The sequence below is a fragment of the Cimex lectularius genome, unplaced genomic scaffold, assembly GCF_000648675.2.
Source record: "Cimex lectularius strain Harlan isolate CLEC.00 unplaced genomic scaffold, Clec_2.1 scaffold132, whole genome shotgun sequence".
Lineage (NCBI taxonomy): Eukaryota > Metazoa > Arthropoda > Insecta > Hemiptera > Cimicidae > Cimex > Cimex lectularius.
This window is the reverse complement of record NW_019392772.1, coordinates 861,172-875,058: the sequence shown is the minus strand read 5'-3', so window position 1 is coordinate 875,058 and position 13,887 is coordinate 861,172. Positions and strand designations below refer to the sequence as shown.

At 33.1% G+C, this 13,887-nt stretch overlaps 2 protein-coding genes and 1 non-coding gene across 5 annotated transcripts in view; all 3 read left to right on the top strand.

Annotated features, from left to right (window-relative positions):
• The window catches only part of LOC106662385, a 37,370-nt gene extending 34,212 nt beyond the window's left edge, over positions 1-3,158 (top strand). Inside the window, exons 4-5 of the mRNA XM_014386452.2 lie at positions 191-432; positions 2,350-3,158. Of these exons, the coding sequence (XP_014241938.1) occupies positions 191-432; positions 2,350-2,491 (384 nt within the window). The 3' untranslated portion in view covers positions 2,492-3,158. The remainder of the gene's footprint in view (positions 1-190; positions 433-2,349) is intronic.
• On the top strand, positions 1,081-1,153 carry Trnak-uuu. The gene has a single exon. It is a non-coding gene; the product is annotated as a tRNA-Lys (tRNA).
• Positions 3,159-6,004: 2,846 nt separating the features above from the next.
• LOC106662341 (hexosaminidase D-like) lies at positions 6,005-12,502 on the top strand. Of its 3 annotated transcripts, none has more exons than XM_014386374.2 (7): positions 6,005-6,674; positions 9,951-10,291; positions 10,378-10,589; positions 11,118-11,371; positions 11,436-11,624; positions 11,912-12,129; positions 12,217-12,502. In XM_014386374.2, exons 1-7 carry the CDS (start codon positions 6,500-6,502, stop codon positions 12,433-12,435), a joined length of 1,608 nt encoding a protein of 535 aa, XP_014241860.1. In that variant the 5' UTR covers positions 6,005-6,499; the 3' UTR covers positions 12,436-12,502. The 3 variants fall into 3 exon arrangements, with proteins under 3 accessions (XP_014241860.1, XP_014241863.1, XP_014241862.1); XM_014386376.2 differs by lacking the exon at positions 6,005-6,674 and adding an exon at positions 6,797-6,913; XM_014386377.2 differs by lacking the exon at positions 12,217-12,502 and having other exon boundaries at positions 11,772-12,129.
• The last annotated feature ends 1,385 nt before the right edge of the window (positions 12,503-13,887 follow it).

Below are 13,887 nucleotides of genomic sequence, written 5' to 3'. Positions count from 1 at the left end.
CATTTTTGTATTTGGACGGAGAATACTTCGTTCGATATACTTTGTAAGCATTTTCCAACATTGAAAAGTTCTAAATGAAAATAATTTAAGTCTGTGTTATAATCGCATTTCTTTCTAAAGCAACATAATTTTCTGCGCTAACTTCCTCCATACAACCAGTCAACAATTCGTATAATTTGTTATTTCACAGCCGAACAAACCGGACCAACAAGCGGTCTACGTACCCTACACTGGGCACAAGCCGTACACCCAGCCGCAGCACCAACTGCCTGAAGACCCCTTTTACTCGCCGATCCTCTACAAACTCGACCGGGTCTTCACAGAGCTCGGTTTCACAGACGAGCCTTGTAAAGAAAGACTGGTCTGTAGCATGTACAAGACTCCTGAGAGATTCAGCCCACATAGCAATCTCGTCTCGGCCGAAATTTCAAGGTAAAGTTCAGACTTTTTTTTGTAGTATCCTAAAGATAATTTCACTATCCCAAGTTACTTTAAAAATCATTTTGGTCTGTCTGTCTGTTTCTGTTTATAGAGAGAGAAAAAACTGGTTAGACAGAGTTAGGCAAATTATAGCACCAAATATTATAATCATTGCATAATATTAACAAATATTTTTTTATGGTTGAAAGGAATCAAAAAACAAATTAGTAATGCTTATTAAGTTTATTCCTGAATATTTTATTTTTGAAAAATGCTTTTATAACAAAAATTGTAACAGAACTGACAACTTGTTCGAGTTACCCGTAAAAAAAATGAAATTCGACATATGTTGAAGGATTTGTTGAACAGCCCACGAAGTAATTTTAATAGTTCAACTTTTTTTATTTGGTCCGTCTATTTTCGCCACTTTTTACATAAAATTAATAATAAAGAAACGATATCAATATAGGAAGTAGGGGTACGAGACGTCTCTCGTCATCAGGTCGCCGGCCAATAAGTTTGCTCGTTCGTGAAAGTGGGGTCATTGCATCTGAAAATTGTAAATAAACATTTCCCCTCGATATATATTACGTCATAATATGCCCAAAATTTACAAAAATTGTTTCTTTTTTTTAAATTTTTTAACAATTTGAAACATGTGCCCGGATAGCTCAGTCGGTAGAGCATTAGGCTTTTAACCTAAGGGTCCAGGGTTCGAGTCCCTGTTCGGGCGAAAAATTTTTGCGTTTTTTATTTTTTACAATAGTAAAATTAGTAAAAACGTTACTACGAATTTAATATAATAACATTATAAAATGGCATAAATCCAGTTATCTAATCACTTTAGTTCATTAAATTGTTCTAATTGTACATAATTATTTAATGTTTAATCATTAAAATGAGTACTGTGCCATTATACCATAATGAAGAAATAGTGTGCAATTACTGGTGAAGAGCCCCTCCCTCAACATACAAAAAACAGTACAAAGTTGGGCATTACCAACACCCACTAACAACTAAAACTATCAAAATTCCCAAAAGATGAAACATACCCCATTTTTTAGAAAAATACATTTCTACAATTTCTCAGCACTGTTACAACACACATGGTTCTAAATCACCCCTCAGGATGTGGCGCTGCTCTTTGCTCATTATATGCTCTACTCTAATGTGGTAAATTTTCCACACAGCGGACACTGATGTGGTCCCCCCCCCCTTTAGAAGGTGTCTGTATTTGATCTTGGTATGTCCTATGTGCAACCTGATAAGTATGACCTTTTCCCTTCTGGACCAAGCCTCAGCAGGCCAAGGTCTGATGTCTTTTTTTACATGAATATAATTTAGATGTTTTTCTTTCATTCCAGCGGATTCTCCATTTTTTTATAACTCAACAATCGTTCTTTGTAAATCTGCTTGACGTACAGCTTAATCATATATAATAAAAATAAGATCTACAAGAATGACTGCACCATGTGCATCATGTTTTATAAAACATTTTTGCCTGTGCCTGGTGGCATGGTCAATGGTGGGTAAGCAGGGCATCTTGGCTCCAATTGCCAAGGGTATGTAAACTTTTCCATTGTATCTAGATATAATGGTTTTTATCCCCATAACTGAAAAAGACACTATAACCGTTCCACTGGAAACAAAATGATAACAGTTGCTTCCATTCTCCTTCCGCTAGTCTGCCTGTGTTGCTGGATGGTGGATGACCCCTGCATATGAGTGCGTTATTCAATTTATTTTTTGTTTCAATCAAAATTATATGAAATGACCGGATTAAATGAAAGGATTAAAATTGACAACACCTTTGAATTATAAATTTAAAAATCCTTAAGCTATAATACCAGAATGATTAGAATATTTAGTCCCCTTGTAGAATGACTAAAACTTAAAAAAAAAAAACTCATTTTTGTATTTATTTTTCAGGGATCCGAGTGAACTACAGAAGCCATTGTATGCTAATACAGCTGTTGTAAGATATTTTCGATACGTACAAGCCGCCCGGAATGGGCAGGACATGAAAGACTGCCTAGCCCTGTACCCATCGTGCTCATTGCTGACAGAATGAAAGACACGTCCCCAACCAAACTTTCCCAGTGTTCCCTCCCTGTGTGGGCGTCCACTTCAACCAGGGAATCCTGGTCGACTGCATCAACAACCTCAACACTCCTCAATACATCAAGTCGCGCAGCAGTCACCAAAATAGTTCTGTTCATAATGCTCGTTGCATTGTTCACCGTCGGCATGGGCATACTACTCGCGTTCGTTCTGAACCGTTGAATGTTTAGAATAAGTGATTGGACTTTTGCAGATTTATTTATTATTTGCCTACTGCTAAAAACTTTATGGTCCTCCTCATTCTAAGCATTCTGAATTATTGGAAAGACAGCATTAGGTGGTGGGTTAAAAGTGGGTGCGATTTTTTTTTGTAACTTATAGATGAAGTATGGACCAGGAAATGAACTTATTTATTGTCTTTGTAAATTATTATTTAGTAAAATTAGTGTGCTATAGAATGTTTCTGTTGAATGTGAATGTGAGTTTGTATTTATTGAAAGAATGTGTCTTTCTAAGATCCTTAGTCATTAACGAGTCAAGTCAAAAGTGCTCAATGTTAAAAGTAAAAGTGTTAAAGTTTGTTACTTTTGTCTTATGTTAGATTCCAAATTAATTAATTTGAAATAAGACATGATTTGACATCAATGTAAAAATTCTAAATATATTTATATTTTTAATGTAATATTTCTTTACTACCTCTAAAAAAAATTGCAACCAGAATTCTCCTCTTTTGTAATCTGTTGTAAATAGTATTTTTGGGATCATATAGACAGTCACCATTTCTAAGAATGGATATTAAATTGTATTAAATGGTATAAGTAGATAACTGCGTAAGTGGTGGTACAATAATTGGTAAGTTTGGGCCAAAGCCCCGTGCAGGTGCCCCTTATGTAGAGAAAGGTTGCATGATGTGTCCGACATAATAGAGGGATGTCATGCCCTGGCTCCATACAGAGCCATGTGAGCATGCTGCCGGATTTAAGAATGGTTTTCAAAACTTAGTGAGTTTCAGGATCCTCTGTTCTGCTTTTTAGGGGAATTGGGATTTTTTGTTGTATATAACCGTCAAAATATGTGTTTTGTATGAGTAAGTGTATTTATTAGAGTGAATGGGGAGGGGCTGATGGTGGAATAGTATCTTCATTGCTCCTTGAGCTGTGTATGTGAGTTGGGTCGATGGTGGAATATTTATAAAGTACCCCATCGATCCCAATTAGATTAGTTTGTTATTGCAAGCTGGTCAATGGAGGAATAATGATTACTCCATCTACCAAATAGAATGAATGCAATATATATAGGTGTGAATGTATTTATTTGTGTGAATGTGTATTGAATGTATGTTGCAATATTTCGCATGCACTTGGGGGTGAAATGACTAAGCTGTCGGATGTCCCTTAAAAAAAATTGACAAGTGCCATAAATTTGTGTTAAAAACACTAGATGGTGCTTAATAATAATATATATTAATCCGATTTAAAAAAAAAAAAAATGTTTAAATGTAGAAACATACAATATAAAAAATATAACAATATAAAAGCAAAAATAAGAAAACAAAAAAAATTTTTTAAGTTTTAAACAGTATGTAAAATAAGAAAATAGCTTAAAAGAATGCTTCATACAAATATACCTAAAAAAATCACAATTATAATTGTTATTTTAAATTTTTAAATTGTCATTGAAAAAGAATATAACATATTTTAAAATTTGATTGATTAAACATTGACATTAAAATTACAATCCTGAAAACATGAGTTGTTTCATGAATCCAGTTCTGCTCCTAGGATGCAGATTTTGTGATTTATTTCGCTTTTGAGATTTTTTTATAATTTATCAAGGCCTTTTTGTGACAATTTACTGACACAATGTGGGAATGTGATTTTTTTCTTTGTTGTAAATAAAATAGTATGATAAAAAAGACTAAATTAGCTAAATATATATCAATCTAAATTATAAAAACATCATAAGCTTTTCTGATTTTTACTTTTTAGAGTTTTTTGTGTAAAATATTATGCATGTTTAAAAGTTGATTTTGAAGTTGTTGATTCATAAAATTTTTAGAAAAATGTACTGAGGAGGAGGCAGACAGAGCCTCGAAATGAACCAACTTAAAAACTCAAAAAAAAAAAAAAAATGTTACTTAAAATTTTTTTAAAAATCCAAATGAGAAATTTCCAGAAAAAAAGCAAGAACATCAATTTTTTATTTGTACTTATTTTTGTGTTCTTATAAGTACCCATCAACCCCAATGAGTATTGCATGCAGGCCTGTTCGATTTTTTTTGACATGGAATGAAACAAGGAATTTTGGGATTATGTGCAGAAGTTGAAATTAAAAAAATAAAATAAACCATTTCCAGGTGATCATTATGAGGTAGTTTTTGTTAGAGTAAGAAGATAATTTTCCAGGGTATAATTTTAAAATTCCAGTTTAATTAGAGAATTGTTAAAGAGAAGTTAACTGGCCAATTGGGCAAATTATGGCAATTGATCAGAGGAGAAAAGAAATTAAGAGCATGTTGAATGTTTTGGTGGAAAATTCGTTCAAAATGAGACTCATTGAATGCATAAAATGTTTGACAGCCGTTCATGAGTTAGATGTTAGAGTTAGAAATTACAATCCTGAAAAGATGAGTTGTTTTACGAATCCAATTCGTCTCCTAGGGTGTTTATTATTTATTTCTCTTTTGGGAATTTTTTTATAGTTCACCAAGGCCTTTTTGTGGCAGTTTACTGACACAATGTGGCAATGTAATTTTTTTCTTAGTTGTAAGTAAAATAGTATTAATAAAAAAAGACTAAATTAGCTAAATATATATCAATCTAAATTATAAAAACATCAAAAGCTTTTCTGATTTTTATTTTTTTAGGGGTTTTTTTGGTGTAAAATATTACGCATGTTTAAAAAATTGATTTTGATTAAATTCACTAATTTCGTGATCCGCTTGACCAATTAATATATTACAATTAATTAAGGTTTTTAGTTGAGATAAAAAAGTCAATGGCACGAGCGGGATTCGAACGCACGATCTTCGGCTAGATACGCCGCTGCTCTACCACTTGAGCTATCGTGACCTATCAACTAAAAACCTATTTTATCTCAACTAAAAACCTTAATTAATTGTAATGTATTAATTGGTCAAGCGGAATCTAGCCGAAGATCGTGGGTTCGAATCCCGCTCGTGCCATTGACTTTTTACCTCAACTAAAAACCTTAATTAATTGTAATTGATTTTGATGTTGATTAATAAAAATTAAAAAAAAATGTACTGAGGAGAAGGTGGAAAGGTTCTCAAAATGAACCAACTTAACAACTGAAGAAAAAAAAAATTGTATAAAAAATAAAAAAAAGTTTTTTCAATTTTTTATACTTTCTACTGGAGAAATTTCCATAAAAAAAGCGAGATCTTCAATTATTTTTATTTGTACTTATTTTTGTGTTCAATTTTTGTTGATGTTGAATGGAGCAAGGGGTTTTGAGATTATGTGCAGAAGTTGAAATTAAAAAAATTAAATAAACCATTTCCAGGTGATCATTATGAGATAGTTTTTGTTAGAGTTAGAAGACAATTTTCCATAGTATAATTTTGAAATTCCAGTTTAATTAGAGAATTGTTAAAGACAAATTAACTGGCCAATTGGGCAAATTGTGGCAATTGATCAGAGTAGAAAAGAAATTAAGAGCATGTTGAATGTTTCGGTGGAAAATTCGTTCAAAATGAGACTCATTGAGTGCAAAAAATGTTTGACAACCGTTCGTTCATGAGTTAGATGTGAGTAAGGGCACAGTTAGTATCTCATGACGTAAAAGGAAAAGGGTGGCTTAATTCAATAGTTCCTGCTGGAGACGTTGCTCCCCAAGCGTCAGCCGTCAGGCACCAAGGCTGTCGTGCTGTCAACTGTCAGGCATCTGGATAACGTTTTCCAGATATCGTCGAGTACAAATTCCACGTCGGCGACCCCAGCGAATTTAATTCCGGGCCGGGTGGCGGGTTGAAAGGCTCTGCAGATCTTCGAATTTCATGGCAAACGGCAGAAAGTTATGTAAAAGTGTACGGCTATATCAATTTCTTTTCGCCCTCCTGACGGTGACAATTACGGCTGTGATTCTCTACAAGAGGATGACCTGGGAATCTCAACGTGATGCCAGGTTCAACGCTGATCGTCAGGTCAACGGCAAGGAAGATACGGGCGCAGGTATGCTGTCTGCTCAGAGTGATGATGCACTCTGCCGATTTTAGTTTATCACACTGTTACATGAACACATGTACAAAATCATGACGACATAAAAAAGTAGCCTGTCAGGTTTAACTCTTCCAATTGAGCTCTCTACTTACTCAATCAGGTCCATCTGTCAAGCACTTCAAATGAGCTCTTTTATGTGTCTCCATGCAAAAAATATACGAATTGAATAGCCAAAATTGCATAAGTTGAAGGTAAAACCCAGCAGATTCAGAATATTATTTAATAATTTTCTGATCTCTTGTCAATTTTGTAGAAACATTAATGACTGTAGTTTATTCGATTCCGATAGTTTGGTTTTCCTAGCCTTGGCAGGTTTTGGTTTATCAGGCACATTTTACCATTTATCAATTTTCAGTGCTGGGTCTTTCAAAACATTAATATGAAGCAAGTAGACAAATCAAAATCGACCAAACTATTAGTTCAGTAAGTAAGCCTCATAAATAAATCCCACATTTAAAAACACTGAACTAATCAGGTCCAACTGTTGAGTCAAAAGATGAGTTTTGTGTATCCACAAGCTAAAAATAGATAAATTGGATCATCAATGTTACATACTTTCGAGAGAAAAACACAGATTCCAGAATATAAATTGGGGTAGTTCAGTGAAGTTATCAGGGATCTCATTTTAATTTTGTAGAAACATTAATGACTAGTTTGGTTGATTCCGATAGTTTAGTTTTCCTATCATAGGCAGGTTTTGATTTATCCAGGCACATTTTTACCATTTATCAATTTTCAGTGCTGGGTCCAACAAAAAAATTAATATGAAACAAGTGAACAAATTGGAATCGACCAAACTATAGGTTCAATAAGCAGGCCTCATAAATAAATCTCACATTTAATAACATTGAACTAATCAGGTCCAACTGTCGAGTCAAAAGATGAGTTTTGTGTATCCACAAGCTAAAAATAGATAAATTGGATCATCAATGTTACATACTTTTGATAGAAAAACATACAGATTCAAGAATATAAATTGGGGTAGTTAAGTGAAGTTATCAGGAATCTCATTTTAATTTTAGAAACATTAATGACTGTAGTTTGGTCGATTTAGTTTAGTTTTCCTATCATAGGCAGGTTTTGATTTATCCAGGCACATTTTTACCATTTATCAATTTTCACTGCTGGGTCTGTCAAAAAAATTAATATGAAGCAAGTAGACAAATCAAAATCGACCAAACTATAGGTTCAGTAAGCAGGCCTCATAAATAAATCTCACATTTAATAACAATGAACTAATCAGGTCCAACTGTCGAGTCAAAAGATCAGTTTTGTTTATCTATAAGCTAAAACTACACAAATTGGATTAGCAAGATTGCATAATTTGGAGAGATAAACATACAGACTCCAGAATATAAATCGGGGTCGTTAAGTGAAGTTATTACTTATCTAATTTCAATTTTGTTTAAAAACATTAATGACTGTAGTTTGGTCAATTCTGATCAGGTTGGTTTTCCTATCCTTGCCAGGTTTTGGTTTATCAGACATATTTTACCATTTATCAATTTTCACTGCTGGGTCTGTCAAAAAAATTAATATGAAGCAAGTAGACAAATCAAAATCGAACAAACAATAGGTTCAGTAAGCAGGCCTCATAAATAAATCTCACATTTAATAACTGTGAACTAATCAGGTCCAACTGTCAGTCATTTGAGTCAGAAGATGAGTTTTGTTTATCCATAAGCTAAAACTATACAAATTGGATCAGCAAGATTGCATAATTTGGAGAGATAAACATACAGACTCCAGAATACAAATCGGGGCAGTTAAGTGAAGTTATTACTGATCTAATTTCAATTTTTTTTAAAAACATTAATGACTGTAGGTCGATTCTGATCAGGTTGGTTTTCCTAGCCTTGGCAGATTTTGGTTTGTCCAGGCACATTTTACCATTTATCAATTTTCAGTGCTGGGTCCTACAAAAATGTTAATATGAAACAAGTGAACAAATTGGATTAGACCAAACTATAGGTTCAATAAGCAGGCTTCATAAATAAATCTCACATATAATAACTGTGAACTAATCATGTCCAACTGTTGAGTCAGAAGATGAGTTTTGTGTGTCACAATTAACTAGTAATTGTTTTAAGGAAGGGTTGGGCTCAACATACAGACTTTGTCTAGGTCCCAGTGGAAATCCCTCAATCGGTCTGACTATAATTTTTAAAATTTGGCAGATACCTTCTTTTATTGATTTTACCTTTAACAATAAAATTGACCTTTATTTGTTATAATGGATAACATTTTGAAATATTCGAATTAAAGAGATGAAATACACAAGATTAAAATTTTATATCTTTAGAAAAGTATTTTAATAGTTTAAATATTATGAAATAAAAGTGAGGCTTTTAAACAAGATAAAAAACAAAACTAATAAAATGTAGAGAAAAAATAACAATTTAACCCACTGGTTTTTCCGTTTTCAATCTTAAGATAAGTATGAAATTAAAATTTAATGACAGTTGATGGAATAGCATTTTGTTTTACACACAGGACCAATTATTAAATGGAGCGTCTTACTCGGGCGGAGGGCTTTCTCTCACTGGTTTAAATCCCAAAGTGAATAAACAAAACAACATTAATGGGTTTGTCTCACACAGTGTGACATGTGTATCCATAAGCTAAAACTATGCAAATTACTAAGATTGCATTATTTGAAAAGAAAAACACAAAAATCGGGCTAGTTAAGTGAAGTTATTACTGATCGCATTTCAATTATGTAAAACCATTTATGAAGGTTGGTTAATAAAGATTGAACTTAATAAAAAACACCTTAATAATTTGTTGTATTCGTGAGGAGTGGTCAGAAATGTGGTAGTTTAGAAAAACACCTTTTTCATTTTTTGCAAATACTTCAACCTTTATTCAGGTCATCTTCAGGGCCTGAGTGTATTACAAAACATACGTTGTTTGAAAAAATAAATATATATAAATAGATATAAATAAAAAGTGAGAACCTTTGGTTGTTTTTTTTTCTTGTGGTATATTGGTGTTTTGTGAAACTGAATTTGTATTGTTCAGTTTTTATGTGATTGTGACAAGATGGGGGGCATGGTAAACACATTAATAAAAAAACACTAATCTTTGACTCCAATAAACAAAGACAAAAATTGCTCCACAAGCTTTACTTTTCAAATATTTAAGTTCAAATCACTGTAAAAGGAGACAACAGCATATCCACAATATTAATAGCTGTTCTATTTATAATTGATTTCTGATTCTTTCCAGATGAATTGGATATTTCCAAGCCTTTCTTGGGCCACAAGATAGTTCACTTGGACCTTAAAGGAGCAGCCCCTAAGATTTCATATTTATCATGGTTCTTTCCATACATCAAGAAGCTGGGCGCGACTGGCATCTTGATAGAATATGAGGACATGTTCCCTTATACGTCGTTAGACGTGTCTGCCAAGAATGCCTACAGCAAGAACGATATCGCTGATATCTTAACGATGGCCAACAAGAGCTCGCTTGAAATCATCCCGTTGATACAGACCTTTGGTCACCTCGAGTTCGTCCTCAAGCTCGAAAAATACATGCACCTGAGAGAAGTGAACAAATATCCACAGGTGACTCTTAATTTCTTTTTTATATATATATTTTCATTTTTATTTTAAATGTCAGTTCTTTAAAGGAAAAGTGTTTCATTTTACAGGCCATCTGCCCTTCTAAAGAGCAATCCTTGGAAGTTTTGAAAAATATGATAGATGACGTGATGCTAATGCACAAAGGATACATTGAGTACCTGCACATCGGCTGTGATGAAGTATACCAAATTGGTGAATGCAATGATTGTAAAGTTAGAAACTACAACAATAAGTGGAACAATGAAGATTTATTTCTTGCTCATGTCACAACCCTTGCAACGTAATAACTGTTTTTAATTTTTTTTTCCTTTATGGCAATCAACCTAACAAGCTTTTGTGCTTTAATATTACCCACAATTTGCTAAAATTATTGAAATATATTATTTTGGGTTATTTTATTTTTTTGCTTTTTAACAAAATTTTGGAAACTTTATTTTTCTTTTTGTTCAATTGTTTTTAAATTGAATTTTAAACAATTAAATTCTGAAATTCTTTGAGAAAGTTATTATATTAATTAGAAACTTGATTGATAGTGACACAATCCAATGCCCTTGAATGTTGCAATTTATGTTGAAAGTCATTTGGCACAAGTAGCTGGAGTCAGCTTTTAAACTATGCTTTGGTACAAATTGTACTTTTACTTGTTAAAATTGTATTACATTTTGTTAATATATCAATATCATTTGTGTATTCAAAATACTTAGTAGTACATAAAAACTGTGACATTATTAATGAAAAAAATTTGTGATTTAATATAGTATTTTTAATTTATTAAATACGATCATAACAAAATAATTTTGGTTTGAAGATATATTAGGACGGTTTACCCTGGTGTCACTCCTTTGATTTGGGATGACCAGATGAGATCGATATCTCTAACTCAGCTCTCCTCCTGGAAGATTGGCGATCTTGTTGAACCCGTCATCTGGAAATACACCACAGATGTAGAGGCCTATCTGACCGGCGACCTGTGGGACAAGTACAAAATTATTTTTCCAAATGTCTGGTTTGGTTCGGCCTTTAAAGGTGCCAAATTTCCAGACACGATGATCAGCCCTGTGGGTCAGTTCAGGTTTAGTGTAAATATTTTAATTCAGATATTTTCATTTTTTTTTCTTTGTTCTAGAGTATTATTTCGACATTCATAGGTCGTGGAAGTCGGTTATAGCAATGTACTCTAATGATGTCAACTTTAAGGGAGGGATTCTCACAGGTTGGCAAAGGTTTGACCACTTCTCAATACTCTGCGAGCTCCTGCCTGTCGCAATTCCGTCCCTAGCAATAAACATTATGTATTTGTCTTCTAACATTAAAAGTAAATACCTTTTATGTAATCTACCTGTTTAGGTTGAATGCTTTTTGATTACTTTATCTTTATTTGTTAATATATATTTGTAATAACAAAGAAAGGCGTTTAGCATAATTTTTATTTTAGGCTTTTTCTTTTCTTATTTTTCTTAAGGTTCAACTTATTTTGTGTTGCATGATGAAAGCAGAAGACGATACACAAATTTAATTTAATAGTTGAATCATTGGTGCACAAAAGTTTTTTAAAATTCGCCAAAAGGAGTGCTGTGGAATTAAATCAAAACAAATTTGTAGCTCTTTCTGAGCTGTCAGTGCATGTGCAAAAAATCACTGGCTGTTCCGTTTTCATTTATGGGGATAAACGCTGCTCTTTCCCTGGGAACAGCCTGCATGAGGAAATTGCCAAGTTTTCTCAGCTCATATACAGGATTAAACTTGCAAAGAATCATTCGATCTTCAAAGGGTGGATGACCAGTTATAACCTGGACAACGCGTTTTCAAATCCATCTCATGTACGTATGAAACATTTTCTTTTTTTTTTAAATTTATTTTGATTTATTTTATTTTTATTTTTTTTACCAAACAATAATATTTTTCAGGTTGAAGAAATAAGTAAAGAAATTTTAAGCTTGTACATGGAATTAATGGAACTTGAGACTTCCATAGAGATGGCCATGGATGAGGTCTACAATAATGCAACCACCAAAGAGTGGATAAATGTATACCTGGAACCGTACAAAAATGAACTGAAAATGATAGTCGATGGAAGGAATAAGATTTTAGCCACTGACCATTGGCCCAAGAGACCAATAGGTTAATTTATAATTCGTTTTTATCTGGTCATTTGTTTGAAACTCAGTGAAAAATAAAATATTTCTTTTTAAACTGTTTTTTCTTTCTCCAAAAAAGTTAATCAAAAAGAAAAAAGGAAGTTTATTTTTAATTTTGATAGAAAATGGAAAATCTTAGACTTACAGTTATATTTTATGAATTTGCTAACATTCAAGCAATGTTAGCTTTTAGCTTTTATACCAATTATAAATCTACTCTAGGTACACCCTATATAACCATATTTACACTTGTAAAAAATTTATGAAATTGCATGCAATAGAATACTATAAAACTAAACTTATTATTTCCTAATTTGTTTAAAAAAAAATTAAATTTCCAATCCCTTTATTCATAAATATCACAATGTACTTATAATATGGAGGACTTAGGTGAGCTTAAGTCTTATATGAGTTATAGAATCAAACTGAACAGCTCAATTATTTGCTTTCGAACTATTGAAGGTAGAGGGAAGCGTTCTGTATTCATGTGGAACTCGAAAAAATTGTTACCCTCAAAAATCAAAATTTCCATTCGTTTTTGTTTCAGACACCTTTCTGAACAAATTTGCGTCTGTGTCTGTGGTCTATTCCTTGTACTTGGCAAATGTCCGTACCATGAGATAAGTTTTATGAAATTTTCATTGATTGTGCAGGATTGGTACCCTATGATTTATGAATTTCATCCCAATCTGATTAATGTTATCACCTGCACATGCACAAACATAAATTCCTATACGTATCTCCAAAACAATTAGAAGGATTTTGTTGTAATTTGCAAGGATTGTGTGAGTTGGTTTCCGGATAATCCCGTATGAATTTCATCGCAATATAAATACGTTTGAACAGTAGACTGGCGAGTAGTATTGTTTTAGTTCTGGTCTTTTTTGTCTGACTTCCATGTTAGTTGCCTGTCTAGAAATAGACCAAGATAATAAGAGTATTGTCCGAGGGATGATGGGTGTTGTTCATCAAAGTGTGAAGGTTAAATACTTATTTTATTTTTTGTACAACTCCTTCAGCAAAGAAATGTGGGGCTGAGGGTCTCTTTGGGTAATGACAATATCAGAATGGGGGGGAGGCTAGCTGAGTCATCAGCAAATGTAGATGTAACTCTTGCAGGATAGTAGGGATATCATGGGTCATCATTGGGAAGAGGTTAGGACCAGATAAAAGAAGATGCATTGCCCCACAAATCTGAACATATGTTGGAAACGTACGATTTGAGGATAAGATGGTTGATGTCCTTGAACTTATATAGCAGTCCATTGTGCTATACTTTATCGAATGCTTGTACTACACTGTATTCCTTCAGCTCAAGGAGGCTGTGATGACATACAGAACTACCTAAGTCCTAACTACTATCTAAACTGGGATTCTAGAATAGAATGAAGGCATTTGGGGCAAAGTTTTTCAGGAGTCACTCTGTGACACCCTGCATAA